The sequence below is a fragment of the Arctopsyche grandis genome, chromosome 10 (assembly GCF_051622035.1).
Source record: "Arctopsyche grandis isolate Sample6627 chromosome 10, ASM5162203v2, whole genome shotgun sequence".
Classification (NCBI taxonomy): domain Eukaryota; kingdom Metazoa; phylum Arthropoda; class Insecta; order Trichoptera; family Hydropsychidae; genus Arctopsyche; species Arctopsyche grandis.
Genome location: NC_135364.1, coordinates 16,631,204 through 16,655,328, shown reverse-complemented (window position 1 = coordinate 16,655,328; position 24,125 = coordinate 16,631,204). Strand labels below are relative to the sequence as shown.

The 24,125-nt window shown below is 30.7% G+C and overlaps 1 protein-coding gene across 5 annotated transcripts in view; it reads right to left on the bottom strand.

The window, feature by feature from the left end:
• Positions 1-24,125, bottom strand: part of RapGAP1 (Rap GTPase activating protein 1) — a 312,859-nt gene that overhangs the window by 155,455 nt on the left and 133,279 nt on the right. For 2 of the 5 annotated variants that reach the window (XM_077439958.1, XM_077439960.1), the window contains exons 1-2: positions 19,569-19,733; positions 5,966-6,192 (exon numbers count right to left, since the gene is read on the bottom strand). The exons of the other annotated variants lie outside the window; for them this stretch is intronic. In XM_077439958.1, coding sequence (XP_077296084.1) covers positions 5,966-6,048 — 83 coding nt within the window. In that variant the 5' untranslated portion in view covers positions 6,049-6,192; positions 19,569-19,733. Of the gene's footprint in view, positions 1-5,965; positions 6,193-19,568; positions 19,734-24,125 lie in introns of those variants that run through there. 5 annotated transcript variants of the gene reach the window in all.

Genomic DNA, 24,125 nt, shown 5'->3' with positions numbered 1-24,125 from the left:
GAATACAAAACTTTCACGTGCAATGCTGCGCGTGAAAATAATAATAAAAAAACAAATCCCTTGAATGTGGCTCGTTAAGGTGTGTGCGTATAATAAGGCTTTTCATTAGATGTAATCCGACGAAAGATTCATTATAAAAAAAAATCTTATTCGAGAAGACTGTAGATTTCCAAACTTACAGCACACAATACCAAAAGGAAAAGATGCATGTATGTACATACATATGTACATACGAGTAGAAAAAACGTACAAAATTACGCAACACACTCGCTTGTGTGATTATTCTAATATATGTATGTATGTATGTATAATAGGATGGACGTCGTAATTCCAGTAGTATTTGATGATATTCAAAAAATTTCATAATAACATTTCTTATTTCCGACCTCGTTATGGTAATATTAAATTTTAATATGACAAATGAATATAAATCAACATTGGGGCAAAAAGATGCTAGAACAGTTTGTTATGCAAAAACGTCAATAAGAATTAAAAAATAATAATAATAAGAAATATTTTGCAATTACATATATAACTATTGAAAATAATTCAATTCACGGAATACTCTGCATTTCAAAATTTTGATCGAGGTTAAAATTACCCATAGGGCTAATTCAATATGTATGAATCTAATATATGTAATTGCCATTAAAATAGTAGGTACCCATGTTGTAATTTCATATCTAAAACTAAATTTCAAATACAAAATAATAAGCGAGAATTCCGAGAGTATACATACATATGTATATCTGTATATACCAAATGTTCACATTGGGAGAGGAAAAGGCTTAAAATGGCCACTTTCGTTATTTTCCACAAAGAAATTCGCACTGCACGCATAATAAGGTTGAGTGTAGGTGTACGCAGTGCTTTTGCTTATTACAAAAGTTCACGGACAAAAGTCTCAAAACGAACGACCAAAAACGAGGACAAGAGAAGAGGATGAGAGTCAAGCGTAAATCCTTAATTTGAATAATTTGCACGAGACTAATTAATCGACCTGGCAACCCTATAGTGCGTGATTTGCAATTTTAAATTTATCAACACACACTTTGCGTAATTATATGTATAATAAATTGTCTCGTTTTATGTACATATATGCGTACTTAAAAAAATCCAAAATAATTCGTTTGACATTCAACTAAAAAAAATGTATGGGTATTTATATTTAATATATAATTATTAATAATTCTTATAAACACGTTTCAAGAGTTCGAAATATTCCAAACACTTATTTGAATCAGTAAAAGGGTTAAATAAATCGATCAAGCTTATAAAAACTCCTACCGTACAAGTATGTAGTAAATGTTTACGGAGTACAAGTACAAAATACATAAATGTCACGCTCAGAATCACGTAATAATTCTTCGATTGTCAGTCTGAGGGATCTCTTTTTTTTACTCAGTTATTCTAAGAAAACGTCTGCATATACATATAAATACAAAATTGTTATAACTTTTTCATATAAAAAATGAAATATTTCTACATTATAACATGGGAACATAATAATTAGACTACCCTACATAAGGAAATTCAACACACGTCTTGTTCTATTACATGTTTTAAGTACGCTCACATTTCTCAGTATCCATGTTTTTAATTATACATTATTAATATATTTTAAATAGTGTTTTTAAACTTTTTTAAGTAATTTACGAATATTATTTTAACTAAAGTAAATTCAATACATTTTAAAATATAAATTTTTGTCTTAATAAGCCTTAATTAAAATAATTGTATTGAATTTTTATAATATTAGAAGTTACATATGTACATATTTATGTAAATTTAAATCGAACGAAATGCACATATGACTGTCCATTTTCGATAAATTTATCACCTTTATGTTAGTAACAAGCGTATTTATTCGCTTCTCGACAGATTTTATAAATGGCCAATAAAAACCAAAAATATAATATATGTATGTACACAAATACAATATTCAAATGTGAAAAATATGCAAAAATGAAATATGAAACATTATCAACCTTATCTCGGATTAGTTTGTAGCACATTAAAATGCTTCGTTTCTGTATTCGTGGAATAAAAAAAGTTCACATTAATTAAAATTACTCGAATGCTGCAAAACGGGCAGTATTTCCAAGAAAATCTCTCCTTTAGATTATTATCAACGTCAAATATGTGTGTACGTTCGTATGAAAATCCTCGGTAGCGATTGTAAACGAGCGTGTAAATATTTAAAGAAGCACAATGGACGAGTTCCACGTTTAGCCAGAAACGTTACCTTACTAAATAATAATATTATAATATATGGTAACAAGATAAACGTGCAAAGTATAGAGATTCGCCGAGACAAAAGCTTGTTGTTGTTAACTTGAAGATATCTCGACTGCCATAGAATTTATAATATGCGGAATAAAAATGCACAGCATACCTTCGCAGTTAGTTAGTCGGCTAATTAATTAATAAAACTCACAAAGGTATGCATCGTACGGATTCAATGGATTAAATAGCCGATCTTGCCAGACAATAGTATCCTGAGATACATACATAGGTGTGGGTGGAAATGTGACTTCTTAAAAGCTTCCATGCTGGTTTATTATTTATGCTAGCTGGAGATGTCTGAGCAATATGAGCTTTTCGTTGAACGAAAAAAGTCGTAAAGAACTTCGATGTTGTCGAAGTTCTTGAATATGTACATATAACTTATATGTATTATGTATGCATTTCATAAGTAGGTTCAACATATTACAAAATCATGACTGTACTTAAAAAAATGTTTCGTTTGTTTATTTTAAGTATATACATATGTACGTATGGAAGTGGAAGAGAATGAGAAATAGTATAACCGAGAATATTCAAATTTAAAATTTAATTAAAAAATTAATAGAAACTTCACGATTGATATTGTATAAAAACACTTAAAATATGCATTATATGTTTTTCAACAATATATTTAGAGAAAAAGCTGTACGAGGAATGAATGTCGGTTGGGTCAAGGGCAAATAATACTATGTATCTGAGTAAGCTTACTACTTTGTTAAGGTAGATATGTGTCACTTTCAGAATTGAGAAACTTTGAAACTGAGGCCCCTGAGATTAAACTTGTCCAGCGATATTTTTAAATCGCCACTTTTCCGACAGTTTTTATTTCAACTGAAACAATTCCGTTTAAACTCGCCAAAAGCTCACGTACATGAAAACATGCACGTTCGTCAATATTTAAACTTGAAATAACCCATTTGGAATTAATTTACCGTAATATCTTATACTAGAAGATACTTCTTGGTAATTTTGTACTTAAATGAATTCACATTTTAATAAAATAATTCAAAATGGCGACGAAGAAGTAATGATAAAGCGCGCGCGGAGCTTTTCACCTGTACGGTCCACAGAGACTCGTGTGAAAATGGGCAAAGTTTAACACTACCACCTCCCCCTCACCTACCAAATCCCATTATTTATTTTATTTAAATGGTAATTCTGACGTGTCGCGTTTGCTATGGGCTCTCTTTTGCATAGAGTTTTAAACGGCGTGTAATTCGGGTTAAACGCCCGAGTCTTTGTCGGACGCGATTGTCTCTCGTTAGCGTTTTGAGATCCCTTAATTTCGTTTTAGCGTTTAACATAGTTTTTTTTTTTCGCTTTTGGTGTTTGGAAACGTTGAAATAGCGTGTTAATTTATCGTGTGTGATTAATGATTCTGCATGGTGCGATTAATAGCGAATTAAGTCCGACACCGAAACGGCTTAATGGACTCTGATTTCCGGAAAACGTTCCTAATCGGCGCGTTGACTTGATCTTTTCCACATTTCTGCTCTTTGGATTTGGAACACTAGTAGCATAGCTATCATCAAACTTTGAGAATAAATGTTGATATAATATTTAGAGCAGTCATTTTATCTAGTAATATACATGCATACAATATACAGTGTTTTTACATCACGAAGGCGTATCTTAAAATATTGGGCAGGTTTTAAATGTATAGGAAACATTTAAACGTTTATGTGTGTAAATTGGAATTTTATTAATGATCAATTACAGCAATTTATTATATATTGGGTATGCTTTATAGTTTACTCCGGTTTGTTCATGAGCGTATTAGTTTGTTCATACACGAACTATAAATTTTAGTACTAAAAGCTATTAAATCAAATTGATTCCCACCAAGTGTCGCATGAAACTTTTGGTTGCCAAATTTTTGAGCTATCAAAACACTAAATATTTAAAATGAGAAATCATGTGGAAACAACATTGATATAATTCCCATTTCCGCTGATTTTACTAAAACATTTCAACCCTGGTTGCGCGTCCAGAGTAGACAGAAAATAGAAAATAGAGCAAACGATTGAGAATACTACTGCCTAATAGTTGGTGCACAAACAGACTAGTCTATTTTTATTTTATGTACAGTATAACTGACCAGATTGGTTCGTGTATGAACAAATTAGTATGTTCATGAACGAACGAGATGTATACTTGGATTGTAAAATACATACATATTTATATACATTTAAGGAGTCATATTATGCCAATTAAAAAAAGTTAAATAAAAATTTACCCCTCAGCATCATATTAATATTATATTATATAAGCAGATATTCCCATAACGATAAAATATATATTAAAAAGTCGGCGATTCTCAAATATTCGCGCGATTTGTCACCATCTGTCGTCTCTAGCGCATACCCTGGACCAATTATCCTCAATCTGCGCCTACGATCTTGTCGTACGTGACCGTCGGATAACACGGCCAACGTGTTAATAACGCAACCTGTCTTAACACGACAACACACGTGAGTCACGGCACTTTTTGATCAGCCCTGTCCAATATTTTACAGGATAAGAAGCGCGACACGTTCCAGCGCATAAATTTAAACGATTTATTTTTTTTATCACGCCGCATATATTAGTATAATCTCTGTAAACATGTGATAACGAATTTCAATATGTATAAAATATGTTTGAGATAAAATGTCCACAGTAACACCGATGTAATGATAGTTAATTTGCGGTCAAACCTATGTAGTCGACCGGTTGCCTTTTAAGGTGTTTTAATCGATTTTTCACTGTTGCTATTGAGCTTAAAAGCGTGTAATTGCACTGGTAATAAATTGGAATATTCATTGCCGAGGATTGTGCATTTAGTTGGTTTGTTAGTGTCTTTAACAACACACTTTACAACGCGTAATCTGAATGTCGACGTGGTTGTTATTAAGTAGAACAATAACTGGCACCATAATAGACGTCGATGTCAAGAAGAAATACGCTGCATTGTAAATTACAAAGCATCCCATGCATAAAGGGTTATATGAAATTCACAAAATGTCACTTGTATTCTTGTATATAGGAAGGACATGTGCTCGATATACTGTAAAATGTATTGTAGTGCAATCTCGTGCTACAATATTCAGTTATTAAAGATGCATAGTTAAATTTTGAATTAATTGTACAAAAAAAATAATATTAAGTGTACTTTTTTATATTGCCATATACGAATATGTATATGAACAGTATAAGTCGTTCTGATTTATCTAAATAAAACATCAAATATTAAAATAGCCATATAAAATATTATTTTTTTATCATATCTAACATTAAAATTATTCGACTGTACCGTGTGAGCTAATTATTCCAATAGAAAATAAACGATAATATATTTTATACATGAATTACAAATATAATTTTTTTTTTTCAATAATACGTTGTTCTGAAATTTGCGAGATATCGCCAAAAACATATTAAACAAAATTATGGGGAAATAAACCTGCATATAAATTTTATATGTAAATCAATAAACCAAAATATCATATATACATATGTATGTATACCTATGTATTATATATACATATCTAATGCCGATAAATAAAATACACCAACAAATATGTATGAAATTTAAAATGTTCTAAAACGATGCAATGCTTTAAATGAATCAATATCATCGAAATAATGTACTACTTATACTTAATATATAATAATTAGATTAATATAATAATATACATACAACAACTTCTTCATGTAACGTTTTCTGGCGCTGAACAGAGTATACGATTCCTTCCCGCTGATTCCCGACGAGAAGTATTTCATCTTGCACCAAATACCTCGCTATTGCACGACCACTTTTATAATCACTTTTATCAAATAAGCAATTTACAAAAATTACACAAAGAACGCTAAACGTGTCCTGCTCATTTTTGCGAAAAACCAATGTCACTGCATCGAATCGGTAAGCTGTAATAAAATACATAAACGTAATTAATTCGTAACCCTCGGGGTACTGTCTGAAACACACCGCCATTTCCCATATTATTTATTAATTTTGAAATACAATGGCGCTTATATTCGATCGGACAAAGCTTTTACGATCTTCGTTTAAATACAATACGAACGACTAAAAAGCACAAACAAATAATAATAAAGCATTCAATTTTGTATGGTAGTAAGTGCCATATGGATACGTTTTCTTTCCAGCTAATTATGCGGGTGCAATAAAAAAGTGATACGAATTTACAATAAGCAGAGGCTATAAACCTTTTTCGAGGCGAAGTTTTAAGCGACGGCCGTTCACTTTTATGATCCAAGTTTTCGTTTACACGTTTAATTAAATTTGAACGTCTCTTGTATTATTATACAATAGATATGTATGTAGGTATACAGAATCACCACACTGAATAAGTACCAAATGCGTGGAATATTAAATTCATGAACAGGAGCGAATTAATTCCCAATATGGCCGAAAAAATTATTACATTTTTAAATTTATATATTTCTAGCTAAATTTTAAATTTATCAGATTCGTATGAGCATTAAAGCTATGCAAAAAGCAAAACTGCGAACAACACTATGAATAAAAACGATTTTCGTGTGATCATTTTCTCATATTCAGTAAATCAAAAGTCCCTTTCCCTTTTGCACTCCCAACAGAAGTCACTTATTATGAGGTAAATTATAAATGAGCTGAACTTTGCTTCAGAACTAACTTCTAAAAAGCCCTTGTTATTTTACCCCGTGTTACATTTTAGATCCAAAAAACAGCTGACAGGTATTTTTCCTCTAATATGCATTAATAATAAAGAAAAAAACCTGCCGAACAGCAGAGAGACCAAGTCAACCACCATTAAGACGAAAAGAAGCAAATACAAAGATGCAGAATTGATCTGCGAAAGTTCGAGGGCGCTAGTTTTGCCGCAAAAAAGTGCAAAAGTACGATGAGCACGTTTATTATTGTTATTGTCGAGCACGAATTTCGCATTTGTCTTCGGCGATAATAATAAATAATTCACTTAACGCGTACGCCTCCTTTCGGGGTTGCCACTCGCCAACGTTACAACGAATAGCTCCTATAGCGAATGATACCTCTCGATTCTCACAGTACGACTACGTACTGTTTACCTTATAACACAGACTGTAGTTTCTCTATTTTTTTCGTTATACCCCGTTTTCTCGTGATCGGTCGTCGTTTACAAGGTGGTATTTCACTTCATGAAGTCAAGCCTCAGAAATGGTACGAGAAGCAATTTGCTAGCCCGACTTTTCAAAAACAAAAAAAGAACTCGAAGTAAAATAAAATCAGCCACTTCCTCCCCTTAAAGATTTACTGCTTCGAGATCGGCCCCCGCAAACAATGCACAGGAAACTTTAATCTCGGTTCGAATCCCTCACTTTGCCATTTTCAACTTGAAGCCGACGATAACATTTTAATGACGTAATTATGTAACCAATTTGTCGCATAAGATCTACAAAATTCGTAGCCAATGCCAGTTAATTGTTTGAGTTTGACGAATTTTTCAGTCACGAAAGTTATTCTACAAGTCACCTACATGACGATCAATTAACTACATACAATATATGTAAGTACACATAATATTAAAATCAACATGGTTTAATGAATAGACTTTGTATATTTAAAGTTCGCGACCTGAATATATTAATTTTTTGGTACAAATTCAACAGCTGAAATCCTAAAAAAATCCCTTGAAGTTCTATGTACAATATAATTTTACTTTGCGTCAGTATTTTAAGTCTACCTATAGTAAATAAACTAATTTTTTTCTAAAATCAGCCCTATTTCCCGATCTATTATCCTATACAAGACTGGATTTAAATCCAAAATGTATCGGGAAACTTTATCTATTCCAATCCAATTAATTTGTAAATTGTTTTGATAAAATAAATTTAGTTATTTTCCTATACGTACAAAATAAAATAAAGCCAATGTAACACATAAAAACAAATGTACATGTGTACATATAAACTTTTCAAATTAAAAAATGCATATTTTTTTATATATACATAAATACATAAATTAAATTCGCATGAATTCAAAAATAGGTGACGCAATTTTGACGTCAAAATTGTGTTATTACTCACTGGTGACGGGTCTATAATTTTCATTAAAAGATCAAAGAAATATCTTCTTAAAAAACTATACCTTATTATTAAAAAATAATAATAAAATAAAATATACTTGTATAATTCATAATAAGCCTAACAATAAATATATACATATAAGTGCAGTGTCCAATGCAAATGCAGACCACTAACTCTATCCGACAGTAATAATAAAAATAAAATGAGAATTTCTCTCTCAGTCTGTTTCTTCAGACGATAAGCAACAATCATCGCACATTCTCACCGATGCACTTTTTTATGTGCTCTTTATGATCATTATATGTTAATAGTTTACTCGTTAGACCTACAATTACAAAAATTTCCTCCCATCGATATAAAATTATAATTATTAAAGCGATATATACCTTCTACAAACGGCTTACGAAAAAATACTGAGAGAGCTGCACTAAGAGACTTCGTCGAGATATAATAAATTGCATTTCAATATAATAAAGAACGACTTCAAAATTACAACCTTTGTACCTCTAGATACCAGAATCAAATTTTACGATTCGAATTTATATTAGAGAGGGCTTAAAAATTAGCACCGAATGCGGGAAAGTATGTTAATTCGGAACGTGTGCGTAATTGCGAAGTTTCCCCGGTGCGGCATCTAAATAACGAGATTTCACCGCAAAAGGGCTAGAGGGCACGTACGCTAAATACCGACATTTCCCAATCTGATTGACCCTTACAGACATTATGGGTAATTAAACGGCATGTCCGCGGCAAAAGTCAAAATTAGGCAAATTAGACGAAATTGCAAGAGCGTGACTGTGTCGCAAAGGTCATAATAAGCAACTTCGTATACACATCGTGTGTGAAAAGTACGGCGAAACGTGACGTACAACTTTCGCAGTTGACTTATAGTTTGCCATCACAGTGACAATGGATGGCGATTCATCAAATTTGAATGAATTATGGCTATTTTAATAATAATGTTGCGTGTAAACGGCTCGTAAACTTTCACTGTGATAGTATAATGTGTAGTACGTGCGCCTTTACCTTCAGGCGATGCGAGATTACTATCCCTATATAGTTGTCACTTTTACTCACTTAAGTTGATTATTTTTTTCATATTACATATATACATATACATAACAGGGGCTTCGAACCAGTTTTCCGTGAATCTTTGAGGATCTTAGAGTATTTAAAAAGTCCATGGGAAGGATTCAAAGTAATGAATCCGTACTCGTAAATTATAGTACAGAAAATTCTTATGCATGTATAATGGAACCTTGTGTGTCGACCATCCAATTTACTAAGAAATTTTCTGTAATAAAAATTCGCCTTTATGTGTTGTAAATTTATATATCCAAGCTTTACCTTATTTTTATTTACGTTTATGTTTCATAAACGTACATATGAAAAACTGACATGATGTTTATCAATATAAAACAAAACTTCATCAATCAATATATACTCCATATACGAGTATGCATGTTTGAAGTCAAAGTAAAATGCTTTAACGTATCATAAAGCTTTAATAATTGTCATATAAAGTTGATTTGAATAATTTAATTATTTTTTCCTGTGTTTGGAGAAACGTCTGTATTAAAAAAAAAATAAGAAATTAACAAGATGTTGGACTGACTTGTAACAACGCTCGCGAGTATATTGTCAAAAATACTAAGTTTGACTATTGTATTGAGAAATTTTCAAAAAATTGATACTAAGACAATCCAAACTTGGTACTTTTTGACAATATGCTTGCGAGCTTGGTAAAAAGTCAGTCGCCACCTTTATATAACATTCTCTAACGACACATCAGACTTTATTTATACAATAATATAAAATCAGTATAAAACTAATTTCACATTCAAAGTGCATACAAGTTCTGACTCATATCCGTCTCACTCAAAACCGAACATCATACATGCATAGGTCAACTTGCGGTGAGTGTATATACTTGTTCGAGAATGTGTACATACGTATGTACACATGTACATATATTGAATGAAAACAATCTCATACTAGCGTTGAGAAGAAAGTACTTTTTTCTTCCACTGCGATGACTTTCCCGTTTGTGCATTATCTACGTACAATAATAATAATTTGTCTTCGTGATGATTCGTGGAAATTGGAACGACATGGTGGAAAACGCATCTACTATCTACTGATGCAGTCTGAGACGTCACAATGCTCTGCTACATCTCTTATGTATGGTGGAATGCAATGGAGCCGGTCATCTTTGAATTACAAATTGCCATCGCCGGAGATGATGATTCGAATCGATGACTTAACACAAATCTGCACCAATCTAAACAAAGATCGTCCGACAAAACGAGATGACTATCCCGACAATCGGTTAATGATCCATTCATTTCGAGACGGATACGACAAACGCCGACGCATTCTCACAATCATCAACAAAATTTTCATGCTCCAATATTTATACGATTTTAATAGTGTTATAATATAATTTTATTTTTTTAAACCAAGTGTGTACTGAAACTTCCATTGTATTTTGATTTCTACTTATATTTAAAGCTTGTCTTTTCTATTGGAATCATAGAACTCTAACCAAATTGTCAATACACGCGGCGGTCAGTTTTAACAAGTTCTACTGTATAATATTGAACAATAAATGTCAATTTTACGATATAACGGATATCGCGCAATAAAATTTTATTCGATAACGAAAAAAAATCATGTCACGACGACTGTACAGTCGAAACGATACTAAATAATTTTCTATCAAACAATGAAAGGTCAAATTTTTTTTTTTCATTCTGAAAATTCGATACGAATTCCGAATTGGATTCCGATTTATCGACAACAAGTGTTCTTAATGGAAAATCACGATTTCGTAGTTTCTAACAGTGCAGGCCGATATTATAGTGACGAGCCAAATTTCGATACCGTTTCAGGAAGTGATCTCGAATCAACTGTTAACGTTCACCCGATTAGAATTTTAGCTCAAAATACTACGTACATACATACATATGTATGCACATACATATATTCGAACACAAATTCTCGATAATAATTAAAATCATTAGTTTTGTATGTCAATGTAATAATAACATATCGATACTGGAGGCATGTATCCAGAGGCACAAGGTGTGAAGGAGAAACTCACTCGGTAATACGAAACTAATTACGCATGTGCTTCCTTCGACAACAAGGCCACGTGTACAAGTCGATAAATAAACACACACCAAACACAACAATGTGCAAATCAATATATAATTACCGCAGAGTATTATCTATAAATTGCATACAAATAAATTAAAATCATCGACATAAATTCTGAAATATTCGAGCCATCAAAATCGCCCATTATTCTGCCGTACTTAAGCAACGTACCCATACATAAAATAAAAATATATGTAACAAAAAAATTAATTATATTTCTACACTTTAGATTTAGCTTGCTTTTATTGAGAAATGTTCACAAAATATTTGTATTGTTATTCAAATGAAAAATGCGCGCGGTAAGATCCAAAAGCTATGTACATAAGTACAACTTTTGCAGCTAGCTACCTTAACAGGATTCAAATCCATGTACAAAATCGCCACTAGGATTTGTCACGCTGCATTTGAATCGCATTAAAAAGTCGAGTTAAACAGGATGGGGTTAAAATATTGAGACGTGATGGTCCTACATTACGTGATAGGAAATGCGGCGAACTTCGTTGTAGCGGAGTTCGAATTTGTCACGCACGAGTCCCCTATAACGAGGAGTGAAGATCAAAACAATCGTCACGAATCCCTGAATTCTCTCCAATGTTCGAGCACGATTGCACTCGATCCAGTCAAGCTGCTGGAGCCGATCGCATTTTTGCGATTATCACCAGACAGACGGACAAGTGTTAACTCGACAATATCGCTCGATTTCGTACGACTGAATATACAAATTCGATTTTTGGTAGATTATTCAGTGGAAAACTATTCATCGATGTATCGAATATACATTGATTGTAAATATTTTCCCTACACAAAAGTCGATCATAATTAGAATCTTATATGTAAAGAAAATAATAAAAATATGAGATCTTTATTCAACTTTATATATGTACATACATTCATATCTACTTCTGACCTTCATTGCAAGTGTTTACTTGGAACCATATATCAATGTCTTTCCTTTTCAAATTTTCCTTCTTTACTATGGTACAGAAAGAAAATGTGAGGTGAAATATTAAACAGGTACAGTCAGGAAAAAAAGTGAGGTACAAAACAAGTATTGTTCAATTTACATGCATTAATATAAGCACTTTATATTATGACAATTGTATGTAGGCAAATACTTTTATAATGTTTTTATTAATATAAAAGAAGTTTGTATTAAATTTAAAACAAACTATTGAAGGTTAATTTAAACCACTACAGCTTAGCTCAGTACTGCACGTAAACAACAGTATGACAAATATTATTTAATACATTCTTTATGAACACATTAATATTTACATATCTTCCGTAATGTGTATGTGGTGTATCCGAAACAGCAGTTACCTACACGATCTACTCATATTATAAGGCAGTAATATTTCTCCGTATCATCGCGCCCTATAATGTATGTATATGTAAGTCGACTTTGCATTGCACTCGTACAAAACTAGTATGGACGTGCCGAAAACGGGCGGTGCTGTATAGTATGAATAAATGTAGTATTTTTCATGCAGTGCTTGTACCGAGCTGTTGACGTGCAGTACTGGGTAATATAAACAGACCTTAATTCAGATATGTATTTAACAGAAAATACGCATCTTTATAGAATATACATACATACATATGTATATATACTTTTTAAAGCAATAGGTATCATTTTTTCAATTAATATTAGTTAATATTATTTATGTAAAGAAAATACTATAAATGATTTTATTGTCATACAAATATGGTATGGAATTTTAATTAAAATTTAAAACAAAATTTTAGAAAAATAGTTGACGAAATAAGTTCGTTTCACAATAAGACGTATCGAACTAAAACCTTCGTATTATGTAAAAACACATAAATCTTACACCAAAATGAAATATTTCGCGATTAAAAAATAAACAAAAATGTGTAAGTAATCAAAATTGATTGATGCGATTGAAAATTTTGTCACAATTCCGAATTTATTCATCGACAATACACAATAATAATATTTGTTGCCATAAATCACACATCCAAATGCGGCATCTACATATCGCGTATAAATTTCTAACGTTTTATGAAGACGAAGATATTATTAAAGATAAATCACCGAATCGAGCACCGCCTCCAGAGTGTTTCAACCCTTTCGACGCCGAAGTATATTTCAAACCTAATTGCACGCGCAAAATAAAGATTAGCGGTGTATCAAAGAGATTTATCGTTCGGGGGCGTGACATCTACCCAAAAACGTTTAGCCCTAAATTCGGTTAGGACGTTCAATTTAATCACTGAAACACAGAGGCAACGTGTACCTACACTATTTTACAAACATAAATCTCCGTATCAATATTTGAATAATTCTTTAAAAAAAATGCTAAAATAAAAAGTCGAGAGTCGCTGGCCGACGAGCGCGTGTTCACAACATAAGCCGACTCTTCATAAAATAAATTTGCATAATTAAGAAAGATATAAATTGACTGGCGGTTTGGCACAAACAAAATGGAAACTTTGATTGAGACACTGCGTATTCTCAGACACCGAAAATTTATCGTGTCATAATATGAAAATCATTGTATCGTAAATCAGTCATAATTTATTTATTCGAATGAAAATTTTTAACATAATTGATATTGAGGAATTTAATACGTAAGTCGTATTTTCCACATAACTATGTGTACGTATGTATATATATATATATATATATATATATATATATATATATATATATATATTTTTTTTTTTATAAATTATATGTATATACATACATACATATAATTTAGTTGGCATATATTCGATACCTGAGTATGTAATAATTTTTATTGTTTATTATTTTCAATTGAAAGATGTATCTATAAAAGTAACTTTTTTATTGACAAAAAGACGAAAAAAATCGACAAAAAGAATAAACAATACAAAGAGACATGTATGCATCGCAATATTTAAATTTAAAATGTACACAACCGCAAGAGAAAATTTTCTTTGCGGGAAATGAACCACAAAAAGGGAAATAACTTCAAAATATATCAAGAAAAAACACGCTAAGTATTTAGAAAAAAATATAAACCACAATTAAATGAATGTATCCTTTTTGATATCACACACTTATCGTGCGATGAAATTTTACCGTGAAATATGTCTTCAGTTGGTTTGATTTATTTTTATGGTATCAAATAAATTTGATCATCAATTTAATTTCAAATGCAGCATATTGAAACAACCGTAAATGTTTTACGTATTTTAAAGACAAGTACAAATCACATACATTCGTTCAGTTTTATTTTCAACCAATGTTATCTCGCTGTCATGAACTTGAACTTGACAACCTTTCACGATATTTTATTTTAATGTATACAATAGCCGTTTTTAATCTTTTGCAGCTGAAAGCACTTCGAAAATAAAATACGAACAATATTTACATTGTGAACAAATTTTCATCATAATATATTCAATTTCACGAGAAGAGAGCCTAATTTAAATACGGGATTATTTTAATATTACGACCGACTTCAATTGCGTGCGCACTTATGTGTATTTCGGGATCATCATCAATTCGAGTTTAAAATACCAACACGAGCGTTAAATAGACAGTATGAAATATCGCATAATGGCAATAAGAACATTCGAAACAGCAAACACGCGCTTATGATAAAATTTCGAATCGAATTACGCTCTCAAAGTGTGATGTCTTAATAATCTCGATTCGCTTGAGCGAAGTTTGATATCGCTAGAACAGTTACATTTGAACCGGTGCGTGTGTCAAAAATATGATTTTTATTCGATATCGGACAAATGGGAACGGTCGGTTGTTAGGCGACCGGTTCTGACAGAAATTTGTCGTAGTTTCCATCATCGAAAAGTGTATTCTGTTCGTTTTGCACCGATACAGTTTTGTACATCGTGTTAATTCCGGTTTATCCGGATCGCCTATGTACGTATGATCCAAATGTATTTATAACACTTTGGTTATCAATGCTCATACATTACATCACAAGGCTTATAATGTAATTTATATGTTTTTATGTATAATATATTAATTTTAATTTTTATTATTAAAATTTTTAATGTGACGTAGGTATGCCCGTGCTTTATATGTATGTACGTGTGCGCTCACGCGATTAATTGCATTATCTACATCGTTTCGTGTTTTCACTTTTTTCATTGTGATTAATTGCTTTTTTTTATTTTAGTAAAATTATTATAAATTTACATGTAACTAGATAATGAAAAAGGTATAGAATATTTCTGAGTTATAAAAACATTTATTATCATTTATACCGGATATAACAATACGTTGTTGTAAAAAACTATAATTTTAGTAATAAGTTTTTGAATCATCATAACAAAAGTTATTTAATAATTTCTTGTTACATAAAAATTGTACACATATCAAGATGCCCTTTAAAATTTTCTGTTTGTTAGTTTTATTATCGTAAATACAAATATTTTTCCTTAAATGGCAGATCCTAAATCATCATTATTTACATATGTTATGGGAAAAATATATTCTTGTGCTTACAACAGTTCATACTAAACTTTTTAAATAATAAAATCATTAAAAGGTTACATATTACAAATTCAAATAAAAGGTTAAATAAATAAAATAAAATTTTATTTTCTCACGATGCTATTACGGGTTGTTCCTGATTTACAACTGTGGTATTAAACTTTTACATATATAAATTTGAATTCATATTCAAATAGTGGATAGGATGGTTTTGCCAATTTTTTGAGGAACCGTTTCAACAATGAAATAAGATAAATTGACAAATTCTGATAGGAAGTGATTGAATTGGAGTCACAAATATCCAATTCTGTGCTATATGTGTAATTCAATGCTGCTAATTTCATATTTGTCATAAGTGTCGCTTACGACATTTTCGAATCCAAAGCTTAAATTATTCAATCAATGACATAAAATACGTAATGCCAATACCGCTAACACGATAATCGTTTGAAATCGATTCGACAAAGTGATATTAAGTCAACGTTGCTGTCAGTTTATAAACTGCTTACAATATTCAATGAACTAATAACGACAACGTGTTTAGCACTGCCTGTCTTTACATCCAAGCCCATTAAATTATACATCAGATGGACAAATCGATCGAAACAGGTGGTCAATAATATGAGAGTCGAAGAGATAGAGAGACTATCCGTTTCAGGACTTGGGCGGAGGCCATCATTTCGAGTTCGAACTTGATTTACGGCAGTCATAATGCGAGTTCACATTGCGCAACTGTCGGGTTTGACTTCCACGCGAGTTTCTGCCCACAGACAACCAGACGCTTTGGACTCCGATTCAATTATCCTTTCCCGAGTCGGTTGCACTCTCTTGTCGAGAATTAATCACGCAGCGCCCACGGGAGGATGACCGCGACTGTACGTACTGTCTTTTGTTCTACTCGACCTCACTGCTGTCCACTCAAGTCTTAAAACGGCCTTTTGCTATGTGTTAACACTATGCGGTCTGCGGTATCGGAGCGTGCGATTTAACTGTTGAAGCGGGAGACACATATCAAAGGACCTGCCTTGCGCTCATTATCATATGTGGTTACTGAGAATAAATCTAGACGGCAAAATTTCACTTTGTATTGCGAACGAAACGGTTAGCTTTACATGTTTAATTCATACGCAAAATCTTTTGATATAGCAGCGTTAACTCTCTTCGTTAAAAGGTCTCAATTGAGCTACATGTGCAGGTAGGACATTACGAAAAGGTGAAATTTTTTTAAGAAAGAAAGCGTATAGAATGGTTCAGATAAACTTGGTAGAATCAATTAGCGAAACTCAAATAGACAGATTCGCAAGGGTTGATATTCTGAATCGTTTCACTGAAATCTCATTCCGAATATGATAAAGAGATACAATGAAAGTAAAAACGAACAAATTCAATTAAAAATATTTGAAGAAGATGAATCTTTTTCCACTGTCTGATAATGTATTTTATCTCGGCTTATTAAAAGAGTTGTATTATTACAAATTTTAAAAACATTCGTTTTATTTTTAATACATATATAATAAAATATATTGAATTTAACAACCTTGTTGTTTAACCAAAACCCTAAGCTGTATATTTTCTAAATTCAAACAAAACTTCAATACATTCAATGAAGCAATCGAATTCGAAATCATTTAAACCAATTGACACTATCTTATCAACAATGATCGATGACAAAATTTGATGCAATTTTTTCCTAAGCACATATATACTATATACATATATATATATATATATATATATATATATATATATATATATATATATATATATATATATATATATATATATATATATATATATATATATATATATATATATATATATATAAATATATATATATATACATATTTATAATTCGCACACACAGCGCATATTATTCAATTAATTCAAAGGGGAGAGTTCGTGATTCGAACAACCATGTAGGTACTCCGAAACGAGATACTTGTTCTTGTTTTTCTCGGGAATTTTCATAATTGAACTGCGAATTCTACAGGCCTTCCCGAACCCTCCCGAAACTTTTTCCTGTGCGAATAATTAATGTCGATCTCTTTACACTCAATTAACGAATCCGAATCCATCCAAAGTCGAATGTCTCAAATTCCGCACGAAAGATCGCCTCTAATAAAGCAGAATCGATAAATTTTCGAACGTTAATTAAAAAATATTTTTTCGCGGCGACAGCGAAACATTGCATACATATTCAAAGGCGAAAAACCGGTAAACGATACGTCATAAACTACAATATTATAACGAATGTTGTATGCGTTAACAGAATTTATATGTGCTGTTCGCAATACCAAATCGAAGTATTCGTAATAACTGTAAGATACTACAATACATACACGCCACATTCGCAATCAATCGATTTGAATTAGTGTAAACGTTCCGTAAATTAATCTATATATTTTTAATATGTTGTCAGTGCGTAAAATCGTTCCAATAACCGACAGCGACCTGTCAAATTCATCCGGTTGAATATTCGATACGACAGATGTACAAACATAGCACTCTGTTTACCACGAGAATGTTTCCGATAAGAGCGTTCTTGCATATGCATAGAAAAATATCACAAATAGAATTTGAATGTTGAATTTATTAATTAATATGTATTCTATTTAGGCATGTTTCCGTATACGGATCGTCTACTACTACTACATACGTACATAAGATTGTCATGACAATAATTAAAAGGTGCCACCCCTTCCATTCCAAATATGTACATACATACGTCAAAAATTGAACGTATGATTCAATTTAAAATAATTTAAATGCATATTTTAACGGTTTGAAAAATATGCGATTCATAAATATAACATAAATTTTAACATTATATTATTTTTACACAAAATTTTAATCATTTGCGTAACGTGGCACTAAACACGTACTCCAAAGATCAAACCATTCACGATAAAACTTTTTTATTTTATTAAAATGCATATGATATCGTTATATAAACAAATTTTTGCTATCATAATGTCGCAAAAAGAATCTTATCCAATCCATTTAATCTAATCCATTTAGCGGCTAGCAGGTACAAAAATTAGATTTTGGTAGTTATAATTTTAAAAAAGTGTCAGCTGGATATGATTAACGGAGTTCAAATTATCACACACACAAAATTTTAAAAACATGGAAACGTGATTGATAATCGATTCTGAATTCAAATCAGTCAAAATCTCGAGTTCAAATTTTCTCATGATCACAAAACTCCATTGAGTACGTACTAGGACTACCAAATATTCGAATATATTCCAATAGTAACTAAAATATTTAAAAATATTATTAAAATTCTAATGAATCCTAATCTGGTACATCAAATAGAATTAAATGTGCTGTAGATTGAAAGTAAAAAAATAAGTTAAAAGTATTCAAATACTCAGATTACGTATATATGAAGTATGGAAGTAAAGAACGGAATTATTATTAAATTTATAAAAAAAAATATGCATGAATTTTTAACCATATGAAATAAAAATTAATTTGATAAGCGTGAAAATTCTTGCAAAAATTTGAATACCAAACTAAAAGATCGATCGAAAACGCATCCAAAGTATGAAAATATGGAAAAAGGCAGCGAACCGGTCAGACATTTTCATAATAAAAAAATCGCAAATTATTCCAATGCTTATACCTTAACACACGGTAAAACACAAACACACACTTCTACATATATTGCAACATGCAGTTCGAGTCGTATCGTAAATCACAAGAACATCGCGAATTTTCAAAATTGGCGCGTAAAGTGCGCCGGATGCGCGCGCGCACGACCGCACCGATTCGTACGCGGTGTGCGACTGACTCGCGTATATGGAATAGGATAGAGTGGGCACCGGTTCGAATCCGGTGCATCGGTCCACCGGTTCGTCGTTACTACTGCTACTGCACTGAACAGTTGCATCATAGCGCGGATGCATTCGGATCGGTCGATATCGATGCCTCTAATGAGGGCCCAAATCGAAAAATTGCATTTCGGATATGTAATGTGTGAGTAATGAAGTAATGGAATGAATGGAGACCGCTAGCTTCAATAGAATATGTGTAACTAATAACAATAGATGAAGTTTTGTGATCATGTAAAAATTTGACCTCAAGTTTTTGGCTGATTTGAACTCAGAACCAATCACTGATCACGTTTTCAATGGTTAAGAAAATTTATGTGTGTTTTGGAAAAAATTTTAACAATGTTGGTTCTATCAAATTGACACTTACATAGTATAAGTTACTGAAATGTTAACCGTTACGTTGTCGTTGTTTTCAAAATTTTACAGATGACCGGAAGTGGATGTAGATCTGCTCTTGTTTGTAAGTTTTAGATAAAATTATTTTCTAAACAGCTCAACGGATTAGTTTAAAACTTTTTCACATGTAATAAGTATGCTAAATTTTATACATTTCATTTTATTTTTGATTTATTTATTATTTATTATATAGCAAATTGCTAATGAATTATTTCACAATTTTACAATTAACAATTGCAAACTTAAACCAACAACTATACTCTAACATACATAACAAAATTATCAAAACTATAATTAGTAAATCTAGAATAATACAATAAAATTCAACATAGCATTTTATCAAACTTATTATACATATAGAATCATATTTCATACATTGTATTTTCATATCTACATTAAGTTTCAATTTTATATATATATGTATTTTGATTTTTAAATGCTTTTTATTATTACTAAATTGTGCTCACAATACATCTTATATTTTCTTGTATATATATTTTAATAGCTACTGATCTGCTGATCATTTTCTATTTTCCAATTTTAATTCAATTTTGTTAGTAATCATAGTATTATATTATTCTAATGTTAATGTACATATGTACATACAGCATAATAGGAAAAAAGCTCAAAAACCTATTTACAATTCTTATAAATGCTCACAATACATCTAATACATAATATTAATTAAAGACTCTCTAAAGTCGATGATCTAAAGCAGTTTTATATATACTTATATATGTATATCAAATTACAAAGTAAATTTACAGTTCTGTCAACCGAAAGTGATAGTTTACTCTTGTAGGCGTTTTCTTATACTATTTTTTCCAACCCTTTAAATATGCATATGTATGTACTCTTAACAAGAACATTACAGCATTATCTTTGTATCAATATTATACATATGTACGTATGTATAAACAAAAAATAAATAAACATTTTTTTATATGCAACTTGCAATTGGACGGGTGAAAAGTGAAAATATTTGAATATCATCAAAAAATATGTTTATTTAATGATAATTACCCCAATCGATTTGACTTCAGCTTCAGAAATACTAAAAAAACAGTTAACTTCCTTTCAGTTTACTGAATCCGTTTGTATAGGTATAATATCATAAATATACAGTACGTATGATATAAAATTCGTTTGAACCTTCATTATCCCTAAGATTTTCATTAGTTTCAAGGCCACTAATATATACATACATAGTGGCATATGTATATTATCATCATTTTGTATTCAAGAATATTAAGTTTGTTTTGTCGGATTGCACTCATTATAATTGAAAGTTGTCAGAAATGCAATCTTAAGTCTTTTGTCTATTCACTATAAACCACAATTCTTACATCTTAATCTCATAGATATTATGGCGTTCAGGATTTCGAAATTCAATATTTATAGTGTCGGAATTTTCAGGTTTGTGATCAATCTAAAAAACCTTAACTCATCGCGTCACAATATCATAAATCAATCAAATTTCAAAAAGGGGTTAAAAGGCGATCCAACATGACAATGCAAATTGACCAAAAGAAAATTTACTAGCCGACCGTTTATTGAAGAATCAATTGACTTCTATGTCAACTAATCGATGGAAAATTAGCCCACACTTTAATTTTGTAATACACAAAATATATCAATTCACGGTCAAGTAAAATCAACTTTTGCATTTACATACATACTCAGGAAAACCTTGTGCAATATAAAATATACCTATAAATAAAAACCGATTTGTATCCGTTGTTCGGATTAAATTCAACATTTCGACAATGAAAATAAATTATGCGATTAAGTTTAAATATAAAATGGCGTGTCAATGTTTTTCAACATACTTATATAAATAAAGTGAAAAAATACGAATAGCACAACAACAAGTGCACCGAAGAATTCCGACTTCAAAACATACATATTTCTTTTGGTCGACTCGAAATGTAGCGTACGCCCACTTTCCTTGTATTTTATTTATTTTTTCGTTTTATTTTTATTATTTGCATAATTCGATTGCACAGTACGGTCAAATCGAATTATGTCAATGAAAAATATTTTTTACCAATCGAAAATTGCATTCAGATTGTATGAATGAAGTCCGAGACCGTTTGTCAATTAGCAACAAAAAAACTACTTATTAAAAGTATTTTTTGCATACGCGCGGCAGTGTGATAAGAAAATGCGTTTTTTTAGCCTAAGTAGTTGAATATATTACATAAATAGATAGCCATATGTCTAATAGACACTTTTCTGACTTTTATTAATTTAAATATGTACAGAACGCGATGCATAATTTAAAGCTGGATTTTTTTAACGATTCAGAACAAATCTATTTACATATAAAATAAGCAAACATACATATGTAGAAATTTCAAGAGATTTAATGTGTAGTCCAAAAAAATTTATATAATCGTATATGTATACGTAATGTAAAAAATCATTGTAAATATATCAAATTCAAAAAGCCCAAAAAAAAAACAAAAAAGAGTATGTAAATTCTCTCAAAAACCGTTGAATTCCATCAAAATTTGCCTTCAATCAAAATAGGCAACTGAAAATTTCTCACGATAAATAGCATTTTGGTTAAATCAATTAAAAACTTCAATACAGATTGATAGTAAATTCCAACTTGTACGACCATTTACAATGACCGTAACAAAACGAACGAACGCATATACAAATGTATTATGCAAAAACGAAAATGATTGGAAGAAGAGAGCTTTTACTTACGAATCAATTCACCTTTGCATACAATAACATTCCTGAGTCGTCGTAATTTAGATGTACCTAACAGAGAGTGCACATTCTCCTATTCGAGCATTCCACCTGTCCTAATGAAAAGATAATACGGACTCAAAACTGACTAATTTATACACTCACTATCCCGTACAACATGAGAGGTACCTAGTACAATATTACATACACAAAGAGCTCAAAGATGAGGGGGAACGCTAAACCGATGTGTGATTTATGTATCACCTTGGGTGGTATTTTGATTGCGAAACTTCAAAACACTCGAAGCGCTAAAAATCCTTTTGTGATTTATTAAGAAAGGAGCTTGTTTTTAATAAACTCTTCTCATAATAGGTAGCGGCGCGGACACGCGCATTCAAAACACTTACAAAAGCATTTTTTTATTTGTGAGATCCTGCTTACTTTATGTGACAAGTATAAAATGTGTACTTAGATGTTAGAATTTTACGACGAGAAAAAAAGTTAGAACGTCACGATTCCTTTAAAATAATTTAAATAGTTCTAAAGAAAAAAAAATGCGCTTAACTTTATGTGAACATATTTACATTAAAAAATTAGACCAACCTTTACTAAAAGTGTGTATTTTTTAAATCCATTACATACCTGAAACAAAAAATAAATAATAAATTATATTATATTTCATTATATAGCATATTATATTTTAAAAATGATATATGCACTTAAATATGGTGTGATTTAATTATTTATAGAGAAATACATACCTTTAAAAACAACAATGAATTATATTTATAATAGATACAAAGTATATATACTATAATAGATACAAAGTATATATACTATAATAGATACATATGTATAAATGCAGTTTTAAATTACCTAGTAATTTAAATATTTTTGATTAATTTTATCGAAATTGGTTAGTCTTAAGATCATGTTTAGTTTAAATATTATGTATATTCAAATCATTATAAAACTTTGATGATTATTTTCTGCATGTTTTATTCTTATATAGATAAAATAGAAATGATTAAAATTATAATGAAATGAAAATTTTTATAAATAATTATTTAATAGTTGAAGATTTTTTTATGTAAGTTCATATAGTAGGATTGAGATTAGCTCAATTAAATTATTACTTAAATATTTAACATTAATTTGGAGAAAATATATTGGAAATTTAGCGAATCGTAAAAAAAGATAAATAATTAATGAATCAAAATATTTTCCGTCGTTTAAAATTATCTAAAATT